Source organism: Drosophila ficusphila, unplaced genomic scaffold (assembly GCF_018152265.1).
Source record: "Drosophila ficusphila isolate 14025-0441.05 unplaced genomic scaffold, ASM1815226v1 contig_286, whole genome shotgun sequence".
NCBI classification, from domain to species: Eukaryota; Metazoa; Arthropoda; class Insecta; order Diptera; family Drosophilidae; genus Drosophila; species Drosophila ficusphila.
In genome coordinates, this window is record NW_025064189.1 from 8,629,599 (window position 1) to 8,646,517 (window position 16,919).

General features: G+C 41.5%; 1 protein-coding gene across 1 annotated transcript; it reads right to left on the reverse strand.

The window, feature by feature from the left end:
- Nucleotides 1-213: 213 nt before the first annotated feature.
- On the reverse strand, nt 214-3,064 carry LOC108099076. The gene is given in 6 exon segments (XM_017202373.2): nt 214-232; nt 830-1,187; nt 1,190-1,332; nt 1,334-1,547; nt 1,689-1,710; nt 1,772-3,064. Coding segments are annotated over 4 exon segments (600 nt in total). The 5' UTR covers nt 1,414-1,547; nt 1,689-1,710; nt 1,772-3,064.
- Between the last annotated feature and the right edge of the window lie 13,855 nt (nt 3,065-16,919).

Below are 16,919 nucleotides of genomic sequence, written 5' to 3' on the forward strand. Positions count from 1 at the left end.
TTTATAAAGGATTACTTTCTCGAAATGGGGTTTTTCAAGATCAAGAAAATATTCCAAAGGATATTCCCGAGCGCGAACCCCACAAAAATAAGCCAGATTTGATAGCCAGGCCAGCAGCTCCGCTGCAAACCCACGAAACCTGGACGTCCGAGACGTAAACACCGCCAGTGGGCGAGGGCGAGGGCGCAGGGGAAAAGGGGGCGGGGCAGGGAGTCAGAGATCGGCATCGTATCTTGAAATGAAATGCAAAGAAAAGAAAATAACAAAAACAAAGTTTCTCACGTTCCTCTTCCTAAATTCTTGGAATTGCAATACATTAAAAAGAGGTCTTTGCTTCGTCTGCATACACATGCACTTCGGGGTGCGTGTGCTGAGTGTGTGGAGGTGTGCCCGTGTCCGTGTGCCCGTGTGTGTGAGCGGACGGACGGACGGACAGCGGACAGCAGTTTTGAGCCGTGCTACAAGCGAACGCCGCCACCGCCCGTTCAACATATTCCTTTTTCTCATCGATTTTGAGACCTATAAGTGAATGTGTCGATTGAGTGCACTGCTAGAAAATAACCAATCTAGTGCTAAACCATTAAAGGAAATATTCAGCATTTCAAAACTATGTCAGGAAAATATTTTTTAGAAATGGAGAGTTGTCCTTAAAGGACTTAGTTTTATAGAATTTATTTAATGAAAGTTTACCGCCAAAATCCAATAACTTGAACTAATGAATGGTATTCTGATCTCAGATCAAACACCAGTTAACCAAATGAGTGCAATTATTTGCAACAACCATATTAAATATAGCAACTGATCAAATATCTTATTTAGAATCACATACTTTAACATATTTAATTTATAAATATTTTTAATTTTTGTTGCAGTCCAATCCTTTTTCTTGAGGTGTAATGATGCATAATGCTGCTGTTGAGATTGCTCGTGTTGCTGTTGTTGGCCGATGATGTTGCCGTAGTTGCTTTTGCTGTTGCTGCTACTTTGGCAATATGTTTTCGTATTTCCCCCGCCGTTCCTGACTTTGCTTTTCGACTGCGTTTTGGGCGGCCGCCCAGAAGAAGGAGGCGGTTGATGATGGTGGGGAGTGCGGAGTCTGAAGCTCCAAAGGCTGGTGGAAGGGGAGATGGGGAATGGAGACCCAGGCCCATAATGAAAGTCGTCTCCATCGTCGTCTGCATCTCCAGTCCGTCGACATCGTCGGCGGTTTGATCAAATGAATGAATATTATCATCGATGCCTCTTGAATGTTGAACGAGCTGACTTGATGACCGTGCACCGGAGCGAAGCTCGTAAAGAATTCTTTTTTGTTGTTCTCCCAGTCTTCCCCTGTTGTTGTATTGTTGCACCCAGCCAAGGTGTGTGTGTGTGTGTGCGTGGTGTGGTGTAAGTTGTTTGATCTAATTGGTTCATCGAACCAAGGCTCCCAGAGCCCCGATCTCGTCTGCCATCTTCGGATCCTGGATTATGATGTTGGAGCACTCTTTGGCTTGCCAATTTTGAGGACAATCATAGGCCAGGCCATAAAAAACGCAGAGTTGCTATAACTGAACAGGATTGGAGTGGGCGAACACTTGGATAAATTTAGAAAAACCATTTCCTAAATACTATGTTGATTATACTTATTCAAGAAATATATGTTTCAATTTAAATATTTATATTAGCTTCCTGATTTTGGCACTTCTTACCGAAAATACAATTATTGGTTTCCTGAAAAATAAACAGAATATAAAAAATAATTTTAAACACAAGTATTTATTTATACAACTACCTGTTTAATCATTCAACTTTCAGTTATGTTCTTCCCTTGGGAAATATTAAATGCCTTGAATCGCGTAGTGATGACCTCTTCGAAATGCATTCCAAACGCATTTCCCGAAATGCATGCCCCATTTTCTCCGAGTGAAGGGCCGGCGACATGAACAAATACAGCAGTTGGTTATTTAACAAGAGCCAAAGTCGAAATTCCAGGAATTTAGGATTGGGCCCTTCTTTGCTTTCCGAGCGAAGGCGATGGCGACGGCGAAGGCACGCGGGGGGGTCATAATTAAGTGGCCCTAAATGCCGCTAAAGGAATTTCTCGCAGGCGACATTATTATCAGTGTTTTCGGTGCCCTGGTACCCGGGTACCCTGGTCTTTTACGGAGCCAACTGATAGGCCAGAAATTTATATTCTCCTCCGCGGCCGATCGGCATCGTTTCATTATTGACTTGGCATTGATCGCTTTTCAAAGAGTGGAATGTGCATGTTGGACAAACGAGGGACAATGGCTCGTCGCTGGATTTATGTGTGTGATTCGACTCGACTCCACTCCACTCCACTCCATTCGATTCGATTGGATTTGATTCGTTTCGTTTCGTTTTGATTCGAGGCAAGGCAAGGCAAGTGCATCTGCATCTGCATCTCGGCGACATTAGAGCGACAATCTTCTAGAGCTTCTGTTCGACTCGTGGTTCGTCATCGGCAACGGCAACGGCTCAGAAATTCCAATCACATGAGTTCATGCTGGAGTACCGAGTACCGAGTACTGAGTACTGAGTGCGGGTACTCGAAGTTGTACTTGTTCTCGGCATGTTCAGTGTTCGGTGTTCAGCTTTTGAGGTTCTCAGGCCGCCAGTCAAGTCAAACCAGTTGCCCCATGACTCAGAATTGCAGAGATGAAGGGGCGGAGGGGAGTTGCCACTAATTGCATATGCATTTTGCATAATCTCGTAGTAATTACAATAGTTCGATCCCGCGTTGCCATTCACAAGCCGCTTCCACCCGTCTCTTTTTCCGTTGCAGTTGCACTCGTTCATTCATAAAACTGGCCGCAGTCGCAGTCGCAGTCGAAGTCACTGCCTCTGCCTCTGCCAGCGTCGGCGTCGGAGTCGGCGCAGGGGCCAGCTGATCGGATCTGGTGTGGCTTATATAGCATAGTGCTCATATTATATGCAGCCGACCGACCGCTTCGGCGCTGCACTCTGCACACCGTGCACTTCATCCGCGTTCTAACTTGGAATACTCTTCATCGAGGTGGGCACAAAGTCTGATGATCTTTGAAAACAGTATATCATAAGAAACTGGAAACCTTAAGTATGTGAGTAGAAGAATTAATTTGCCACCTTGATATGAAACCATTAAAACATATTAACTATTTAGTAATATTGGAAAATACTCCTGGGACCTCGAAGAATCATATACGATCTTTAGAAGGCGGCTTCGAAATCGATTCTGCAAAAACCAATGCATGTAAGTCGAAGATCCATGTTAAGCCGTAATAATTTCTTATTTAAATATGAGTGGCATAATACTTAAATATGGTATTAGCTTAAGGATAAACATTGAATATTTAAATATAAAATTAGATCCCCTTTGGCTTAGGTTGCTAATGCGCTCCACATGCCCTTTGTCTTATGTTCATCTTATTTTAAAATTGCAATTAGAGAAGATTTTCTTGATTTTCTTAACGGCTAAAATGCATTCCTTAAAATATGCTTAGTACAAAACACATTATCTATAAGAGCTTTACAAGAATAGTGAAGGTCTGTAAAGTATAGAAGGGAAATGCTTTATCAATAGAATTAAACGCTTTAATTAAGAAGCATATGATTGATTTGACCTCTTTAATAATCTGCGTTTAAATTTGAAAGGATTGATGGGGGTTTTAAAAAGAAAGCATTTGAGTTTGAATATGAAGACCACCCATTTCTGGTTTCAGCCAACGGATTTCGAAACCACGAATCCTAACACGATCGTAAATCCATCGGCAACTGCGAGATAGATCAGTCAGGGTATTCGAAAGTGCGACCTCAAGTCTCAAAATCTCCAAACCCCGAACCATTCCATTCTTGTTTTTTGACACCAATGCACTCCGGCTCTTATCGCACATAATTCATATCTGGTTTCTCGCACTGTAGTTGTGCGTGTGTTAATCTCCCCTGTTGTTTTCTTCGTTTCGGTTTCAGTTTCGGGTTTTCAGTTTTCGGTTTTCGGGCCTTGGCCCCTGATAAACTCCACCGGGGAGATGGGTGGGTATAAAAATTAAATGCCCGATGCAGCTCATTGTTGGCGCCTAATACTTATTGTACATATATTTCAATTTATTAATTTCGTATGCATAAATCTTGCGCTTTATTTATTCAATTTGAGTCTTTGTTGTCTGCTGATCGCTGGCGGTGGCCCTGGACCCACAGTCTCCGCTCGAAAAGAAAAAACACAATGCATCTGGCTATTGATGATGCTCAGGGGCAGCAGGGGGTTAAAGGGGGAGCTGGGAGGGGGCTGAGGGGGCGGGGCACTATCGTTTGAGCGGCGCACATTCGATCTTTGACTTGTAAATTCTTGGAATGCAGTTAGTGGGGCATTTTAATGGAGGCTGTCGCCCGTCGAATCTTTCGGACTCGGATGCAAACGAGGTGTACGTGCAGCCAAAAGCTGCAGAATGCCAATTATTGGGGTCAAACTTGATTAAATGCCTAATCGGTGTAACTATGCGGCCAACTTGCGACACTTCCTTCTCAAGCCGACAGTCTTTTCGCTGATTAAGGCAATTGCAATCATTTTTGGTCCCCTAAAAACTATAATAAGAATAATTATTTTATAGTGCCTTGAAGAATTACTGTGAAATCAAGCAGCCGCCGTCATTATTTGTGATGCAACGTTGAGCAACTCTCGAGTAACTTATAATTTTATTGACAAACGTGGAAAGTTTTAATTGAAATTCGAGCTCAATTCATTTGTGTATAAGGGCTTTAACCCTCAATTGAACTTTGTGATAAATTTACTAGTATTTGACATATAAGATTTCATAATGCCCCTCTATTTTCCTACAGGTTTTGGTATTGAAAAGTAATGGTTGTTTATATAAAACTTCTACAAAGGAGTTTGTAGGGGTTAATGTAAATTTTAAACTTGTATAGAGAAACCCAATTAAACAGGCAATAACAAGGCCTAGATTATCTGTTTATTATTTACTGTTTATCAAAAATGATTGCAAAGGAAATCTTTATTGTGACGATATCGTATGGAGCTTCTCGGATGCATTCCAGCTCAAAACCGATCGAATATCAAACGAAAATGGCGAAAATATTATTGCAGGGCTCAACTACGAACAAAATCGGCGCCATTCTGGAAAGACGCCATTTTGTAGACGTCCGCTATATAGACTTTATATACATATTTACAGTTAACTGCATATTTTATATTTTTTTTTTTTGTGTGATTTGGGTATTGAAAAATGCAACTGCAAATGGGAGACAAAATGGCCGAAAGTTTTTGGATCTGGAACTAAACACGTCGACAGAAATTTCTACACCTGACGGCCATTTTGTTTTCGACCGCTGTTGTTGTTGTACTCCATTTGTTGTTGTTAATTTTTGTTATATATTTTTTTGCTTGAGTTTCGCTCTCAGCGAGATTATTGCTAATTTCGGGTGCCTCTCTTGTGTGATTGTGAATATTGTGCGTGTGTTTGTGCGAGAGGATTACTGTTTTTTTGTTTTTGATGGGGGGATGTGTGGGGTTTTTGGGGGTTGGGTGACCACGTGATGCGCTCTCGGCTAATAATTTGGGTGGGAGGAATGCGGAAATCCTTGAGGCTCCTCTAGTACCTTTCCATAGGTTCCAGAATTGGCTAAAAGTATTTATTGGAATCGATTTGGGAGCTCTTTTGGAGGATTCCGCTATTTTATTGTATTTATTAAGTCGTAGAAATTTGCGAATTTTTTTCTGCGAGAGTCTTGGCTTTTTGGTTGTGTGTGTGAGAAATGCTCCGAAAAAATAAGTGAAATACCAAGGAACAACAAAGTATCACTGTGTGGTGTTATTTTTTATGGACTGGTATTGGATGTTGTGCACGCCCCTATGAGTTGTCGTATTATTACGTCAGCAGTAGCACGTGGACTCTTATTAAGGCATTTAATTAACTCGAAGCATTTAGGATCAAATTCATAATTGCAGCGACTGCTGAGTTGCGTGTTATCCGAAATGGTTTGCAGGCCCAGTACAAAATCCTCTCAAACAAAATATTTTCCAGCTAAATTAAGGGTGTACTTAAGGTTTTAATTTGTAACTGTTTACATTCATCAACCCCGAGGAGGGTGGGTGCCATATGATTTGATCTGAAATTCATTTTCTAGAAGAAATTGTGCCCCCATGGCACACACACACGCAGTCGAGAACCCTCTCGCCCGCACACACACACAACTCGTAGTATCCGTATCTGTATCTGTATCTTTGTGTCGGTGAGTTGCCAACGTCGCTGTCGCTCGCTTGTGATATGAGCTTGATGTTACATATTTCATATGGCACAGTGTTGTACGACTGGTGTTGTATCTGTATATTCAATGTATGCGTAACTAGCTCCCCAAGTCCCCCAATCCGCCGTTCCCCCGAAAAGTCGTCTTTCGCGCGCCTCTGCCACAGGAATTTGTTCTTCTTCTTTTTGTCAGATTTCTGTTGGGCTTTTTTGTTGCTTTTTTCGGGCTGCCTTTTGATCGTGTGCGTATGTGTGTGAATCTTTACACTGAGCCGAAAGTGGCTAAGTTCGCATCTTCAATTCCAGCTTGTAGTTATGAAAAAAATCTGTATTGAAAAATGTTTCGGTTGTAAATCAGATTCATTTAAATACAGATTTAAGGAGTTCTGGCAATTAAAAAACCTTCTTTGACCTGAATTTGATTGAACCAATCTCTCAATTTCATTCTTTAATTTCGATTCATCCAAAAAGAAATAATTGCATCAAAAGAAACACCTTGAATCAATTCGCTTACCTTTACACAATCGCCAGCACAATTTACAATGCTGAAACCAATAAAAATAAACTTGTTTGACGCTTATTAATAGTAGCATTTAATACTAATTGTTGTTTGCTTTGGGGCTACACGCTATAATACATGAGCATGTACTCATAAGTCAGGTCTGTAAAACGGTAGAAATAATAATAGGTGTCAGTTTAAGACAGTAAAGTTGCAATCGATTTGTTATATTCTATTTTCATAACAAGAAATTCAAGAAACCGCTTTCATCATTAAGAACAGAGCTTGGTTCTTAAAATGGTAACTAGGTTAATTGCAAAATAATCAATCGGACATTCAGAAAAACTGAATGAAAACTCAATTCCTAAACTCCGCTCATTAAATTTGTACAGCAGATTTTGATTTAATTTTTAAAAGGTTATCAATCAGCTTATTTTTTTAAACTTTATAAATTTCAAAAGATAAACAATTGAAGCCTTAAAGAATGTAAAAACGTCAAAGGTTTGTGAAGCATGGAATTTTTAATCGTTGTATTTAAATAGAAATATAAATTATTACCTATTCATTTTATAACCAACTAATGTTTAATGGGTTCTTCAAAAAGCGCGAACAGTGCAAATAACCGTTATGATTGCCTTCGCCAAATCCGCCATTTTGCTTTCGATCGTTTCGTTAATGAAAATTTCTCGCTGTGCTTAGACGCCACTCACGCACACTAAAGCCGCCGAGCAGCTAGGCTTTTCAAGGCAGTCGGGAAGAGAGTCTGCGAGCATGTATATGTGCGAGGTTTGTTTGCTATGTTTTTCAGAACACAGCGGAGCAACAACAAAAGCAGACAGAGCGAGCTAAAAAAATTTCAGATGCCTCCCCCCTCCGAAGGCCCCCGACTCCGAGTCCCCCCAATTGTGTGGCGTTAACCATTACATGCAAACTCACACTTACAGGCGACGCCGACGGCGGCAGAATCGTCGAAAGAGGCGGCATCGGCCACCGCTCATTCATTCATACTTGTTGCTCTGCATCTGTGGCGGTGTACGTTGTATCCGTCGGTGTGTGTCGGTGTGTCTGTGTATCCGTGTCCGTGTTTGTGCTTGGACTCCTCCGCCAGTGTTGGTGTGTCGTTGATTCCGCCGCAAACTAAAGTTTCGTGAGGCATTTGTTTCAGTACGTCACCGACAGCGCCAACGAAAAGAAGGAGGAGGCGGTGAGCCGGACTCAGCACTTGGGAATTGGAGTGCAGAGCGGAATAGGACTGAACTGTCGCTAGCATCTGGTCACACTGTTCAGAGGGTTTCTTCTAGAGTAACGTGCCGGGATTTTCCCTTTTTCAAGTCCAGTTCGAACCTCAAAAGTGCCTCCTAACCAATCGAAAGCAGTCAAAGTGTAGTGTCTCTAATTATTAATTAGCTTGAAGCAGCACAAAAAAACACACAAATTTTTTGCAAATTTTTGCGACGCAGTTGCAAAGAAAACAAAGCAAGCCAGCCAAGAGCAACTTAAACGACGTATTTAACAAACCAAAAAAACAGAAAAAAACGTATAACGAGAGAAACAAAACTAGGGGAACAACAACAATAAACGCGACAACAACAAGAATTGAAAACAAACTCGCTCGCGACTTTTGAGCCTCGCAACTGAATAATTAAAATTAGAAGCGGAAAAGTAAATACAAAAAATAATAAATTTCAAATAAAGAACCCGAAACGCTTATACATACGTATGTACATATGTATTTGGAAAGAACAAAAAATGGCGCACAAAGAAACTGTGAACTTATACAATCAAAATTTTTTTATTTGATTGCATGTACATATATATATGTATGTATGTATGTATGTATATGAACTTTGTACCAGTGACAACGAGACTACGAACGCTGCTGATGATGATTAAGGCAATGCGATGATGAATGAAATTGTGCCCTAGCCTCCGATGTACACGACCATCAATAAAAGAGCCCTAGAATATTGAAGATATATGGAGAAATCAAAACAAATACCCCATAAAAGAGGTGCGGGCCATTTTAGAGGTGATAAGCCCTATATACACACACGCTCTTTTGGCGGCGTGCATTGAACTAATTTGTCGTTGTTGTTGCTCGACTAGTTTTCCTCGTTTCTTTTGCCTTTTTATAATACCCTCTGTGTATTTATTTAAAGCGCAAATGTTTTAGATACGACATATAGCTAGAGAGCCAGCGAGAGGTGCGGAGAGAGGGGGCTGCGAGGGGGCGGGGACCAGACCAAAGCTAGCCAGTCAGACCGCTGTGGACAAATAAAGCAACAAAGTAAACTACAGAAACAACTAAAGGCAAACTCGCCTATCTGCCTGGCCTTGTTGTTGTTGTTGAATTGTTGTAGTTATTCCTGTTGTTGCTGCTGTTGTACTTCGGTGCGTGTGCTCAGCATTTAACTAAACTGGCACACACGCACACCAACACCAACGAGCAACAAAAAAAAAGACGAAAAAAATGAAACACCAACACTCAACAACACACAGACACCCCAACACCATCTCACTTGGTTGTCAGGGCTGGCGGTCTAGTGTGCTTATATAATCACCGTCTAATGGCCTTTGTTTGTAAGTATTGAATGCAATTTGTTTAAAAAATTATTTTATTTCATTATTTCGTGTGGGAAAATGTGCAACGCACGCAGTTGTGTGCGCTTGTGAGTGTGCAACACGAACAGCTGTTTGCCATAACACAAAACAGCTGTTCCACTGCAAGTCCTCAAAGAAAAAAAATGAGTAAACCAACGAACAAAAAAAGGAAAACAAGAAAGAGCGACTGCAACGCCGGCTGCGCAGCCATGTGTCCTTAAAGCGTTCGTTTCATTGGACTTTTTTGCGCACCAAAAAATATCAAGTATACGCAACCGACACCGCCAAGACTGAGAGCCAGAGAGAGCAGCCCAGACGTGGCTCTCTGGCACACACATACAATAGGGTCTCCCACTTTTTGGCGCTCTCACCCACACGCGCAACAAGTTGTTGTTGCTCTGCCATCTCCCTCTCGCTCCCACTCACGCACATACACACACAAACGCACACAGACAGCTCGCCCTTGCTCTCCCTCTCCATGAAGAGTTGCCAGACTGCCATTTACTGTTATTTAAATGAATTCATTTACAGGCGAGCTTCGCTCAAGAGAACTACAATCAATAGTAATCATAAAACATTTAGTGGCATAAAGAAAGATTTTAGAATACTTGAAAACCGATAATCATTTTCTGGGCTTATATTGACGCAATATAGAGTTTTGTTAGGTCAACTTTCATTTTAAATGTTCATTTAGCTACAAGGTCAAATCGTTACAGCAAACCAACCCTTGAACTGAAATTCAAATAATTTGTTTTCCAATTTTATGTGGGCTACCGCAGATCGAGCGCATTTAAACGAATTCACTTAATTCGATAATTGATCAGCGTTTTTCATTATGACGACGAGTATTATTAATATTTTTTGTGTGCCTGGGGTAATTTGAAACCCATTAGGGTTGCCGAAGCGCCGCTGTAATTTGGTGAGCGGGAAAACTAGTGCGCAAAAAGAGTTTTTCGCCCCCCGAAAACCCCTTTTCCCAGCCCCCCTTGCGGATTGTCCATACTATATAGTACACAATAAATAACCAAGGCGCAATATGCGCAGCTTCAATACAGAGCCGACAGATACAGATACAGATGGGCACACACGAAATAGTTTTTCGGAAGGGGTTTATTCCGGGGTTTTCGGGGCAGCGGCAGAGGTACCCAGTTCTGGATGGTTGTTAATGTTATTGTTGTACTTGGAGGCGCCTTTTTCGAGCCTCAAGTTCGCATCGACGGACTGACAAACGGGTCGCCATGTGTATCTGTGTTTATAGTTATTGTTGTGTGGTAGTTTTTTCTTTTCTGTAGTTTCTGTCTTCTATTATATTTAAATGCGCAATTAAGATTGGCACAGCCCGTGGCAGGGCAACAACACTAACAAAAACAACAGCTACAACAACAACAACAGAAGCAGAAACAGCGGTAACAAGATCAAAGTGTTCACAAAATTGAACCAGTTTGAGTGTTACGCATTTATCATTCGTCGTCCGAATCTGATCGAAATCGCATAACCCAAATTCGCGAACAAAAGATATCTCGGCTGTAGATTAAAAAACACGAGCCAAGAATTATAATAATTTGGTTTTTCAAACCTAAATTAAGTTAAATACTTAACCACATGCTCCATATTCCATATTCGTGATTGATCGTTTTGATTTGACACAAATATTTTTCGTAAAGTTTGTGGGAACCAAACCATAATGGCAGAGAAATTAAGAGGTTCAACTACAAATTGATTCGGCTGGATGGTTGGTCAAGCCTCCAATTAGCAAGTTACTTTCTCCCCACAAATTCTTTACAAGAGAAAAACTTTCAGAAGAAAACAACATAAGAAAAATTAGTACAAATAAAAAAAACCTAAGTATGAGCTTATTATAACTTATATTAAGTATACGCCTTGGTAAATGTAGGGCTTTTTATCCATTAGTATAAAAAAATACTACTTATTCTTTAAATCGCTGCCAATTTAAAACTAAATAGCTCTCTTCAGCTTAATTTAAATTTAAAACTAAATAGCTCTCTGAAGTTTTAAAGCTTAATAATATCAAGTATACGCCTGGTGAAACATACAAAGCTTTTTATAACTCCTTGCTTAGTTTGAACTTGGCAAAAAGTACTTGAAAGTCACCCTATATCTCGGATGCTTTATGACATTTTACGGCTTTTAATTGACCAGACGCTGTCGCACATGTCCGACGATAATGATCCGTTTAGTTATTTTCGTATAGACAACAATTTATTTATAAATGCCGCGACGGATCGTTCCTTCTGTTAGCTATACAGCGATTTGGCTATACAACTCGCTCTGCCACAGTGTCTGCCATAATTATGCGCACAGTTGGCGCAATTAAGGCGCTGGCCAAAGTCTTTACAATCGAACGTCATCGAGCCGCATAAATAATCGCAATCTAAATACGCGGCCAAACAAATATTAACAAGATCTGAGGAGGAAAAGGTGGCTGTACGGCTGTACGGCTGGAAATCGTTTAGTTTTCTTCGTATTTCTTTCATTTTTTTTCGGCTCTGACGTAAAATGGCCCGAGCCAATTTCGATTTCATTCAGCTCTCGATGACGTAGGCATTGGCCTCCCATCGCCCACCACCCCCTTTACATCGCCGCGGCAGACAGCCTTGTAAAGTTGTTGTGCGTCATTTGGCCGCTCGTACTTGCCGTTGATTTTGTTCAGCCGCATTTCCACGGCACTTTCCCTTCTTCTGGGCAGTTGTTTTGCAATTTTATCGCCGCCGCATCTCCAATAGTAATATCAACTCGTAAAAGTCCGGGCCCTGCACAAAGTACACAGATATATTCCCGGGTCCGTGCGTCATAGTTTTCACAAAGTTTTGAGGGCTCCGTCGATTTTGTTATTGTTCTGGGCATTTCCATACTTATTTGCGGACTATATATATTCCTAATCTGTCGGCGAGGAGGTCGTTGATCGCAGCCCTTCGCGTGTACTCATTGAGTTTCCCCCAAAAGTGACTAAGTACTTCCCTTCTAGGCGTTTCGGGTTCTATTTGCATATGGCTGGTTCATAGGTCGTTTGTGACTCAACCTGCAAATGTGCCAATCTGGATTGCCATTCCGGGAACTATCAAATCGCGACTGTTCTTAATAAATACCAAAGGGTTCTATAGAATTCTTGGTGAGTAAGCGGAATTAGTAAGACATTTTTGTGACTTTCGCAGAGTTTTGAAATTCCTTTCATGCGCAGAATAAGGAAATGTTCTATGAGGTTCTATTCGGGAAGTTTCTTTAAATAATTTATAAGTATTTATTGTATTCTTTAAAGTATAGTTTATTCATATCTGCTATCGCCTTTATAGGCTTGCGAAGTTCGTATGCCTTGAATGAAACAGACACTAACACTCGTCTATCCAGGACAATTGGGGCAAATAGGAGCGACTCAAGTGGTCGCAGGCGAAGAATGTATTCCGCTGTATAAATATCCATATATGCCGCATCAAATCCTATATAATCCGGACAAGTAGCTGAGAATCAAGCGAGCATTCAAGCGACTTATTTAGACACTCGCATTTCGACTTGAATGAGTTAGTTGTGTTTGTTGTTGCTCGTTTACTTCCGTTACTACTATAATGGGTGTGTGCGTGGGTGTGTTGTTGTGTTGGTGTGTGGGTGCATGTGTGTATTATGTTTTTGTCGCTGCCTGCGATTTTCATTCATTAAATGCGAGCGCAGCACATACACACACACACACACGGCGATTGCGACGGCACGTACACACGAATACGATTTCATTCATTCATAAATTCATGCGGCAACAACATCCACCGCCCCCCACCACGCCCCTAGCCCCTCCTCCCACGCCTCTGCTTCTGCCACGGCCGCTGCCTGCGTCGACGGCGACGCCGACGTCTCGTGTCATCGTTCCAACAACAAAACAGGCAGCAACCTCAAATGCTGCTGCACTGAAAAGAATTCGCGTTGATTGAACCACCGATAAAGCTAGTATTCAAGTATAGTTTGTTTATTATTTAAAAATAGTTTGTCGTGGTGCTTTAATTACTATCAAGTTGCCTCAACAACAACCTGAAAAAGATCGCATTGTTAAAAAAAAAAAAATTGTAGCCTACTTAGCAGCAAATCGATCACATTATTAATATCTCGTCAAGAAACTATTTAAATTGAACTTATCTAAGTTCACCTAATTTTGTTGTTGTATATTTTTGTAAAATAGGTTCCTTTAAATAATTATATACATATTTAAAAAATATTGATATCTACTAGTGATAGGCATTGCTGGGAGAATTACAATTTATTTGAAGTGGCAAAAAAATTAGATTTCTTATTATAGCTTATAATTTGGTTGGTGATATAGTATAGAATTTGTCGCGGTGTCTTGGTTTATCTCTGACAAATATCGCACCGTGGTTCCCGTTTCCAGTCTCCATTTCCACATTTTCCCCATTTCCCCACCCCTTCTGGCTTCGCCTGCTTGCTTCGCTGCATTTTATAGATTCGTTCTAAATTTCAATGAAATTTCATTGAGCACGCATAGCGCAGCAACAAAAACAGCAACAACAACACCATCAACATCAACAATAACTGATAAGTTCGGAACGGATCCGTATCTCTATCGTTTGTCGTTGTTTGTTATGGGGTCAGTCATTCAATACGATCGCCGATCTCTGGGATGGGGGCTGTGGAGCTCTGAAACTGTCGCAATCGCCCCGAACATAACAGAGAATCTCCTCCCCACCCAAATCGCCATACATTATACGATTGAGCTCAAAATTATGGTAATAAAATAATAAAAACTCAATTATACTTATTTCCGGTAGGCGATATGACTTAAAGCCAGCCTAAAAATAAATATAATAAGTCACCAGCTAAAAATGAACCTGGTACAACATACGCAAGCTTAAATAGCTTTATGATTAGTTGTTTATCATTTGACCATATATGTATATATTTTGAATTGGTATTATATATGTATTTAAAACGCTTAATCTAACTATAAACTACTAATGGCAACTACTATTTTGCCCACTACTGTGATTATATACTTCATACATTTATGAATGAATGAAGTTCACCCACACACATACACATACACAGGCACCCACCCACACTGACAGCCGCGTGTTTGGCTCGTCGGTTTGGTTTTGGTCACATTATTTCCGGCCTGGCGGTTTTGGCTTGGGTTTTATTTATAGCTGGGGCGTTCGGAACTTCTTTTTCAGCAGCAGCCGAGTCTTCTGCCTACTTACGGCTCTTCAGCTGCTGCCTCTTCTGCTCTTCCGTTCCGACTCTTTTCCCACACTGCACTGAAAATAAATGTTTGTTATCCATAGTTGAATATCGAAAAATGTTACCCTATCATTTGTTACCTTCGAAAATATTTCACGTTTATTTTTTAATATTTATATGATAAAATTATAAATCTTAAGGTTGAACTACCATCCCATTTTCTTTGCGTGTGCTCGTTGGCTGGCCACTCCAAAAATGCAGTTGGCAGCACTTCCTCATTTGTACGCACCGGAAGTGAGCGGAAATGCTCGCACACTCGCATTAGTCACTTTTGTTTTCACTTCTTGTGGCCCCCTAACCCCCAGGCCCCTCCAAATATCCTCTATGCACACATGTGTACGTATATATCCCCACTTTAGCTTCCGCTGATAAAACCCATGCCTCCTGTCCCGCTCCCACTTGCGGCTATTTATGGCGAAAGTGTTTGGTGGAGTTTGTTTTTGTTGGGCCCCCGAGTTCAATAGTGCTTTGAACTTTAGCTGCGCCCCTCTCGTGTACCTCCCTCCCCTTTACATTTGCCATTGCCGCCGTCTCTGTCGTTCTGTGTGTGTCAGACTTTTCCTTCTTTTTCTGGCTGGGAATGCATCGAAAATAGAGCGGCACATTGTCTGGCTGCTTTGGCGAAAAAGGGCGAATGAATGGGTCTCAGAAAGAGTGGCGATTGTGGGAGGGGCACTACTTCCGCTGCGCCTGCGAGGCTTACGCAAAAAGACGTTAAATTTATGAATATGAATGAGACTCCTCCGTTCGCAGTCCCCCATCCCCCATCCTCCTCCGCTCCCCGCGATCTCCAGCGATCTCCCCCACGCTGCTCTTACATGTCGCTGTCGCCGGCACCGAAACTGGGCCAAATGTCATTAATACATCAGATCCGGACATGCGAGCGGGAAGCAAATCATGCGATGACAGCGGGGGCCACACAAATAGGGGCAGCATGGGGGTATTCCGTAGTGATGCAGTGATGTAGTGGGGCGACGCCCACATTAGGAGCAGATTCCAAACTCCAACTACGACTACTCCTACTTGGCCACAGCAACATCAACATCCATATTCACATCCACATCCACATCCGATTGCAGCCAGTTTGTTGGCCGCGGAATTTGCTATTATTATGCCAACCCAGAGAAGAGAGAGCCACTCCGCATTCTGCATCCGCCTTTTGCGGAATGCCAAAGAACAGGGTACACTCGTGTTTGTGTTTGTGTTTGTGTTAGTGTTTGCCGCAAAGGGGTCTTATACTTTCTAGAGCTGTCTGGTGATTCCCAGCTTTGGTTTCACTGTTTAGCTGGATTTCGTTTGATTTTGATGCTTCAGTTGCACCTATTTCCATATTCACCTGGTTAAGCCCTTGATAAATTGAACATAAAGACGTCTCAGTGTCAGTTCCATCTTTTCTTTTCTGACTTTAATTTGGGAAAACTGAATATTAAGGTCCTCTTTTCCTAGAGAGACGATTATCTGTTCAAAAACTTGGTACTTGATATATAATAAAGTGTACACAAATTATAGTCAAACTATAGTTCTCTTTTAAAAACAATACTTGTGTTTGCAAAAATCAATTAATTTGCCCCGTGTAAAGGCCTGGCGCCTTTGAAGCTATCGGTCGGTCATAGACACAGACTTGGATAAAGATACAGATACAGATACAAATATAGATACAGATGCAACTACAGTGCATCCAAGTGGAATTTGGGTCGGGGTGTAGCGGCAAGACGCTCGACTGCGCTTTCTCCACTTCCACAACCCTTTTCCCATTTCCCATTTCCATATCATCATCCTCCCGTTCATCAGCTTCATCGGGTTCATTCAGGAGCGAATTGGTGGGTGGGGCGGCGTCCGTCGGGCGGTTCGTTAGCGGGCCAATTGTTGTCACTGCCGCCGCTTCTGCTTTTCTTCTTTTTCTGCTTTTCAATTGTGGGACTTTGTGGCGCTGCCCAACACTTTTATGCTAATGCAACATGCCGACAGCCTTCGTTTTTCTAAGCACAGTGTGGCAAAATGAGAAAAGGTTTTTAAAAACGTCCTATTGTCATACAGTTATTAATTTACATCAATAATTTTTGGCAACCCCATTAAGATTTCATTTCAAAATGTATTCAATCTTTTTATTTTTGTTGCACATTATATGTATTAAAAATATTCTTCTAGATCACCAGAAAAAGTTATTTGATTTGTTTCACCCGCACACCTTTTTCCCCTTGGAGTCATCCTTTCAATCATTATCCTTGCCCCACTGTACTTTCCTCGTCGCTGTTGCGATTGCAGTTGCAGTTGATGGCTCTCGAGTGTGCGTGTGCCCATTTGCAGCGGCGTCAGCGTCAGCG